General features: G+C 35.2%; 2 protein-coding genes across 3 annotated transcripts; one reads left to right on the top strand and one right to left on the bottom strand.

Moving 5' to 3' along the window:
- Positions 1–1,049: 1,049 nt before the first annotated feature.
- On the top strand, positions 1,050–2,992 carry LOC109129671 (uncharacterized). Of its 2 annotated transcripts, XM_087490601.1 has the most exons (3): positions 1,052–1,810; positions 2,015–2,427; positions 2,550–2,992. In XM_087490601.1, exons 1-3 carry the CDS (start codon positions 1,139–1,141, stop codon positions 2,695–2,697), a joined length of 1,233 nt encoding a protein of 410 aa, XP_087346727.1. In that variant the 5' UTR covers positions 1,052–1,138; the 3' UTR covers positions 2,698–2,992. The 2 variants fall into 2 exon arrangements, with proteins under 2 accessions (XP_087346726.1, XP_087346727.1); XM_087490600.1 differs by having other exon boundaries at positions 1,050–1,810; positions 2,015–2,992.
- Positions 2,993–3,765: 773 nt separating this feature from the next.
- On the bottom strand, positions 3,766–5,420 carry LOC104749898 (peptidyl-prolyl cis-trans isomerase CYP19-4). Its single transcript, XM_010471611.3, has 6 exons — positions 5,032–5,420; positions 4,723–4,792; positions 4,604–4,651; positions 4,486–4,509; positions 4,211–4,393; positions 3,766–4,110 (listed from the first exon to the last, which is right to left on the bottom strand). The coding sequence occupies exons 1-6, from the start codon at positions 5,104–5,106 to the stop codon at positions 3,896–3,898; spliced, it is 615 nt and encodes a 204-aa protein (XP_010469913.1). The 5' UTR covers positions 5,107–5,420; the 3' UTR covers positions 3,766–3,895.
- Positions 5,421–8,074: the final 2,654 nt, after the last annotated feature.

Below are 8,074 nucleotides of genomic sequence, written 5' to 3'. Positions count from 1 at the left end.
AGCCAATAAAACAATTCTTTTTCGGGAGGATGTATTCAAAAGGACGATATGGCGTTGTGTCTTGAAACAAGGTTTGTGGATGAAGTATTCTCACGATTTTGTAGCATACAGAGGATCCAAACCGAGTAAATGTAAACAAGTATATTCATGGCGTGCCAAACTTGATGGGATTTATTTGGAGAAAAATTCAAAAGGTCTGCCGAAGCTTAAGCTTCCATGGATTAAAATGTAATGTGTTTTCCTTTTCCTATATATTTTTCCATTTTTCTTTTCCCTAATTTTGTAAATTTATTTATTAAAATTTTTGAAATATGCTTTATCATGGCTTTTGGGAGTTTACATGTAACGTATTTAGAAAACTGAACTGATTCATCAAGATGTTGGAACTTATTTTTGACAAAGTGGCTTTGACCACTTTTTCAGTTTCATTGAGTTTTCCGGTGAAATCGTTTATTGGAATTAACGGATCGATGGAATCGTCGCTGCCAGCACTAGCTACAAAGTTGTGTAACATCAAGAAACAAAGGTCGTTTGAACAAAAAAAATTGAAAAATTAACGTCATGAAGTTCATTAGTTTGAGGTATGATGAGTCCCTCCACTGAAAAGCTCCTGATACAAAGATGTGATCAGAATCATTCGTGTGTTCATATGCACATCTCTATCTCTCTCTTAGAAAATGAAATTTGACAAAGCATCCTTTTGTTAACGTTCATGTGTTAATTCATTTTGTCTATAGTTTGGTATGGAGACAAACGTTAATCATTCACAAGATTGACATCATATTGTCAAACAAAAAAACTTGATGGGTTCTCTTTTCGACCACATTGATGTGGAACCTAACTAAATTTAATATAGGAAAACTCCATCAACTCGTTTTGAAAAAATATTAGTCTAGCTAGTTGCCACCCGCATGGTTACCAGAAGGCAGAAAGATATGGTCCTAAGGATATAATTGCTACATTGTCAAAGTCCTTCACGTGAAACATGAGTGGTCTGATGATATGATAACGAAAGTCTTTAATATGCCAAGGTAGTTGATTGGAGAATCGTGCGTTAGTATTTAGGCAGGAGCTAGAGGAGCCAAAAAAAAAAAAAAAAAAAGAACTGTAGAGGCAACAGAAGCTTGGCTGTGAAGTTATGTCCGTCGTTGTGGATGTCAATAGAGTACCAGATATCGTAGCTCAAGATGAAAATCTCAGTGAGAGTTTGAGTAGGAGCACTCGAGATGAAAATATTTTTGAGAAACTGAAGAAGGCGGCTCAAGACGGGGATATAGAAAAGCTTTACGAGTTGATAGCAGAAGATAAAAACATTTTAGATCACTTTGATAAAACGCCTTTTTGTGAGACACCACTACACATTGCAGCTGAGAAAGGGCAAACTCATTTTGCCATGGAAGTAATGAGCCTTAAGCCGTCGCTTGCTTTGAAGCTAAACGTGTCAGGTTTCAGCCCTATGCATTTAGCCCTACAAAACAACCACATTCGAATGGTGAGAGGGTTTGTCGCAATTGACAGCAGCTTAGTCAGCATCAAGGGAAGAGGAAGGATTACTCCTTTGCATCACGTGGCTCGAATAGGTGATGCAGAATTGTTGAGTGAGTTTTTGTTTGCTTGTCCTTCTTCTGTAAACGGTTTGACGATTAAGTGTGAGACCGTTGTGCATATTGCTGTGAAGAACCACCAGATTATGGCATTTAAGGTTCTATTGGGATGGGTCAAGAGAGTAAACAGAGAGGACATCTTGGACTGGAAGGATGAATATGGTAACACAGTCTTCCATATTGCTGCATCCATAAATCAAACTGAGGTATATCATTTAGTTTCTCCCTTTCCCTACAATTCTTGTTCAGACATATATATAGCTTTTAATTGGATCTGCTAGCTATTCTAAACTAATTTTATTATTAACATGTGAGAGACTAATTTGCTTTCTTTTGATTTGGTTCTTTCTAAAAGGGTTTCTTTGACCTCAGTATATATATTCAATATGAAAATATTTCAATTTTTGCAGGTCATGAAGTTACTGCGTAAAACCGTTAAAGTAACAGCCAAGAACTTTGATGGCAAAACTGCGATGGAAATACATCAAACTCACCAGATGTCTAGAGCTTGTTTCCCTGAAGCAAGAAGAATATTTCATAGTGCTAAAGAAAAACTAGTTTGTCGTTCCACAACGACTACTCTTGCAGAATATTTGAGCAAAGATCTATCGTTTATTGAGAAACAGAACACTCTCTTGGGGCTGAACAATTTCAGCATCATTAGAGACACTTCTCGAAACACTAGCAACCGCCACGAAACAATTCTTGTGGTGGCTATACTGATGGTCACAGCTGCATGCACGGCTGGTCTCTGTCCTCCAGGCGGATTTTGGCAGGAGAATGACCTTAGGCACTCGGCTGGGCAGATGACAATGCCTTTCGAGTACGCCTTCTCTTTTCTTGCCCTCACAGGATTTGCCTTCTTATTATCTCTATACGTAATCCTAACTCTCATAATTGGACTCCCACTGTGGAAATTAATCTATGGTTCAACGGCGGCTTTAGGTATCGCTATCTCAGCATCGTACGCCTTTATATTCCCGTCTCCAGGAACCTACCGATTTGGGCATATCTCAGCGTTCATCTTCGTCTGTGCATTCCCGTTGATTATATTTTCCATGTTGTTTGCTATTTTCAAGGCATTCGTTGTTGATAAACGTCGCCGGCAACAGGTAGACTTCCCGGCGAGCTGCTTCAGATCATCTCATAGCTATCGCTATTGAACCGTGAAGCCTTCAACTGTTATATATATATCTCGAATCATTTCTGCTTTTCGATGGAGTTAATTATTAGCTAGTATTTACTATGTTCATGGGAGGCTTTCTCTATACATGCATGTGAGAAAAATAAAACAAAAGTAATTAATTATGTATCATGATTCATGAAGTGCTCTTTGTATTTGTTCATGTAAAAATAATTTTCGTAAAATAGCCTATAAGAATGTTTTTTAATCACTTCTGGACAAAGTGAAATGCACACTTCACATAGAGAATGCTCTTTTAAAATACATATTCTATATTATTATTACCTAGATGAATGACAAGAGATGAACACGGGATTGAATCGTTTGTCCTATTGGTTGGTTATGGGGACTGAGATGCATGATAAATCACCTGACCCGGTGTGCTTCAGCTTGAAAGTCTCATCAGCTGCAAACTTCTGAGTTCTGACCATAGATTGATTCTCCACCCAAAATTAATTTATATATATGAGCTACTTTTCAGACGAAACTACTAAGGCAGCTAATTGGAAAACTATATAATGTTAGATTAATCATTGTTTAGGGTCTCTTTTGGTTAAGAAAACGATAGGCATAATCTTGAATTCTAAATAAGTTGACTAATATATATGAGATCTGTTTGAAAGGGAGAAATCTAGTCTATGATCAGTAAGTAGTCACTAAGTGTCACCTTGAATGGACACTGAGTTTCTTCTTGAATGGAGTACTCAAACTTGAGTTGAGTAGAGAAGAGAAGCTGAGATGATGTTGAAACCGTTGACATAGCTTTCGACTCCTTTCTAACTTTACCAGTACTCCACCAGGTTGGTTCTGTAAAGGTGATCAGAACAGAGTTTGAAGTCCTTGAGATGCATAGTTGCGGACTCTACTTAAGGATGATTACGAAAATGACTTAAATCCCTAAAGACCATACCATTATTCTGAATTTCTTGACATTCACCAACAACACCACCAGAAAATCAAAAGAAAAGCAAAACTCTCTCTATAAGTCAATATTATTGAAACCAACCTTTGAAACTTAAAGTGAATCTGTTCTTGTAGCGTTTGGGACATGTTTACATTATAAACTAACTCGCATCCTGAAGAAGAAAAAGGGTTTATGGTTTACAGTTTAGAGAGGAAGTTCTCCACTGTCTGCAATTAGGACTTTGCTCTTAGGAGTTCCGCTTTGCTTTCCTTCAGCTTCAATCTTGTAGACAACATCCATTCCTTGCTCCACTTTCCCAAACACCACATGCCTTCCATCTAACCAGCTTGTTTTCACGGTTGTAATAAAAAACTGCGAACCGTTTGTGTCTTCTCCCGAGTTTGCCATCGAAAGCAAACCTGTGTCACGATTCACATATCAACCATCAGGTCTTCAACAACATAGTTATGACACTCGCCAAACTTGGCTTAAAAGAGAAGGAAGAAAACGATAAACCACCTGGCCCGGTGTGCTTCAGCTTGAAGTTCTCATCTGCAAACTTCTGACCGTAGATTGATTCTCCACCCATACCGTTTCCATGCGTGAAGTCACCTCCCTGGATCATAAAGCTGGGAATGATTCTATGGAATTTGCTTCCCTTGTAGTGTAGAGGCTTCCCACTCTTCCCAACACCTTTCTCCCCTGTCAAAATCAAATCATATTATCTCATCGTTTGCCTTCTACTAAAGAAACAAGATTATGCATAATATAGAGTTTATATGGTGAAACTATACCTGTGCACAGAGCTCTGAAGTTTTCTGCAAGAAGAAAACACACACACACACAATCAAGAATTAATCCCTTGGATTTAACATAGTCTAGTAAACATGATCAAAAACTTCATTACTTCACCTGCAGTTTTAGGAACTGCCTTGCCAAATAGTCCTATAACAACGCGACCTGCGAGCGACATAAATAGTAATCAGAGATTAGAGAGTCAATCAAACACATCAAAACCCATAGAATCATACCAGCGGATTTGCCGTCGATCTCGACATCGAAGTAAACCTTGTGAGTAATCTCCTTCAGATCTTCTTTTGCCTAAATTGAAGAACAAACCACAAACTGATTCAAAAATCAACGGAGATTTGAAACTGTTGTTACTTTCCACAAATCAGAAACAGTGATCATATCATCGTTCTTAATTCCAGAAGCCTAACTAAGTACATGTGTGTATTAGACAACAAACCACTTAGAAGCTTTTGAACAATCTGGTGACTTCAATTTGTAGATCTGGATCATTTGTGGCCAGATTCGTGAGGATAGAAACATAAGGTTACCTCGATTAAAGCTATGGCTCCGAGAAGGAGGAGAGTTCCAAATAGAATAGAGCTTGCTCTCGCCATCTTCGTCATCTTCCTCTTCTCAATCGAGACAGAGTTAGTAGTAAGTAAACGATCGATTGATGATGATCACACTTGAACGAAGCTAACATGCGCCGGAGTTGTTTATTGGACTTTCTTAGTGGGTTTTATTGTGGGCTTTTTTTACAGTTTTGTAATTTTGTAATTAGTGAGAAAATATGCAAATCAATAATATACTTTTAATTAACAATTTATGTAAAAAAAATTCTCAAATTTCATCATCATGAAACTGAAAAATCTTTAGTGTATCTATCTGTGGTTTTTGTGGTTTTCCCACAAAGAGAAATGACTTTGTTGTGAAAGGCACTGAAACTCTACTTTTTTTTTTTTTCTATAGTAAGGTGTAGCTACAAAAAAAAAAGTCTACAAGACTCTTGATTTTGTATTTTGCTACCTACTTTTCATTAACCTACTATTTTTTTCTTATATGAAACCCTGTTTTAAAAATCCGGCGCGTAGCCGTCTAAGCGGCCGAATAATCGCTGATCGGCAGATCACCGCCGCGATTTTGGCCAAATCGGAGCATTAATCGTTAATCCGAATTTTTAGTTGTTAGGCGTTGAAAATCGTTAAAGTCAACGATTTTCTTTTAAAAAAATTAACTCAGTTTGGCTAATTAAGCCCATTTAAGGCCCATTTTATAAAAATACGGAAGAGGTAATATTATTTTTAGGGTAAAAGTTGGATGGTGGTTTCTTCTCTTCTCGATGTGGGACTTTTGGTTTTGTAAATCATTTACTTTTATATTGTTTACACATTTACACGTAGTCAAAACAATCAATTAAGGTTAATAAATTACGAGTTTTCCATTTGAGGTATATTAATTAACGTTTTTATACTGACCTCATCTAATTATTTATTTTGGCACCTACTTTGGCTCATATTAAAACTAATTCTATGTGTCTTAGGGATTATAATATAAGCTAAGGGGAGGTATTAGTTTAGGATTTAGAAAGAATTTTAATGACTTTATGTTCTTGCTGATTGTTAGAATCATAGAAAATTGAAAGTTAAAAATGAAGGATTCTAAGAGATTGTTTAAGAAGTTTTTTAAAATCTTGATGATTTGTTTTTTCTAGTCTTGTAAAATCTTTCTATTTGATGAAAGAGTTTTCATGACTTTTGTTATGAAGGAAATGATATAAAATCCTAAACCAATAACATAAAATTTGAATTCATTAACAATCCAGGATTTTTTTGTTTTACTTGAATAACATAAAACTTTTAGTGACTTTATAAAACTCTTAATCCAATAACACTAAATTTATCAAGATTTTAGATAACTTTTTACAAATCCACAACCAATAACACCAAATTTTTAAAGAGTTTTTAAAAGTCTTGATTGAATAACTACATATTTTACCTAACTTTTAAAATCATTAAAATTCTTTCTAAATCCTAAACTAATACCTGCCCCTAAGTATGATTTTGACAAAACTTGCCAAAAAAAACATATATATATATAACATAAATATTTAATTTAATAAAATAATATATAAAGCTAGTCCCCGATTAAATCCCGTGTAATCCCCGATTTATTCATTAGGCGCTAGGCCTACCCTCGGCGTCCGACTAGCGCCTAGCGATTTTTAAATCAGAGTATGAAACTGAAGTTTCAGACATGTTTATTCCTATAATAACTGTGAGATGTTTATGTATGTTATGTTACTTTTCTATGTGAAAATTTAATTTACTTAAAATATTTTTATTGTTGTGCATATATATATGTAACATATGATATATTTCCTTGAAGACGAATTTTTCTATTATCTTTAAAAGTGTTCTACATTGATTTATCGGTCTATCCATACCAAAAAAAATGCTAAATTTCATCTTAATTATACTCTTTTTGGTTATATCTTAATAACAACTATTCAACTTTTATTTTCTTAATTAAAAAAAAACACAAAACAAATCGTGTAGGACAAGAAAACATTTTAAAATCTTAAACTAATATGTAAGAATAGTAAATCTCACTAAGAAACGGGAATCATAATGTATAAATCTGACTTAAAAATGGGTAATCGTAAAGTCGTAAACAAAACTCTTGTGTATGAGAAAAAAAAACATCTTAAGACACTAAACTAGTAAGAGATGATAATAGCTACCCCCTAAATCGAAGCCTTGATATTTTTCCTTTGAATAATATAAATGTGGAAAACATGAAGATTTAAACCATGTATAACCACAAAATATAAAGTATACTAAATATATATACAACAAATTATATTGTAAATTTTGATGTTGCGTAAATATGAAAGGCAGTAAAAGTATATATATACAATTTCAAAGGAAATAGGGGCTAGTAAGAAAAATCCAACTCTCCGTTTGTTAAACTAGCAGTTGTATGTAGAGATCAATTTCTTCATTCAATGAGAGACATTTCATAATAATTTCCCCTACAAGGCGAGATTTTTTGCAACTTTAATTTGTTGTTGTTGGTTCTCATGTTTTCTCCCTCACTTCCATTCCCTTTACTACAAAATTTCGTCTTGATTCATGTTTTTCGTTCTCTGCCTGGTTCAGATGCTTCAACTTGGTATGACAAGATAGTTTTATCTGGGATCTTTCCTCGAGCACTGGACTTTTGGGAACTTGTTCCCAACCTACATGTTGTCTCCCTTTCTAGGAAGCTAAAGACTCATCATCTTTAGTGCGAATTAGGTTTTTAAAAACCCGTTGGAATCTTTGTATTCCAGTGTGGCAAATTGTCGTTTTGCGGCCAATGATTTGGTCTTGGTCAACCTTCCGTCACTTCATGTGGCCTATCTCCTGGGTGGAACTCACTATCTCTATGGTTTTAAGACCTCTTTATCTTAGTCTTAGTAATTATTGTAACTTTAGCTATTTGTACTTAAGTTGCTCTCAAGCTTGTTATCTATTTTGTTTTAGCTTGATCCGGGTGTTGTGCACTTGTCTAAGCAACACATCGTGGCTTTCTTTCCTCATGTATAAGTTA

Source organism: Camelina sativa, chromosome 16 (assembly GCF_030686135.1).
Source record: "Camelina sativa cultivar CO46 ecotype springtype chromosome 16, ASM3068613v1".
Classification (NCBI taxonomy): Eukaryota; Viridiplantae; Streptophyta; class Magnoliopsida; order Brassicales; family Brassicaceae; genus Camelina; species Camelina sativa.
This window is presented reverse-complemented; position numbering and strand designations above follow the sequence as displayed.

Excerpts from the sequence above, each read along its gene's own strand:
- LOC109129671 (XM_087490600.1), top strand. The coding sequence starts at position 1,139 with ATGTCCGTCGTTGTGGATGTCAATAGAGTACCAGATATCGTAGCTCAA. Across the intron at positions 1,811-2,014 it reads CATCCATAAATCAAACTGAG|GTCATGAAGTTACTGCGTAA; the intron begins GTATATCATTTA and ends CAATTTTTGCAG.
- LOC104749898 (XM_010471611.3), bottom strand. The coding sequence starts at position 5,106 with ATGACGAAGATGGCGAGAGCAAGCTCTATTCTATTTGGAACTCTCCTC. Across the intron at positions 4,510-4,603 it reads GGCAGTTCCTAAAACTGCAG|AAAACTTCAGAGCTCTGTGC; the intron begins GTGAAGTAATGA and ends TTCTTCTTGCAG. Across the intron at positions 4,394-4,485 it reads CTTCAGAGCTCTGTGCACAG|GGGAGAAAGGTGTTGGGAAG; the intron begins GTATAGTTTCAC and ends TGATTTTGACAG.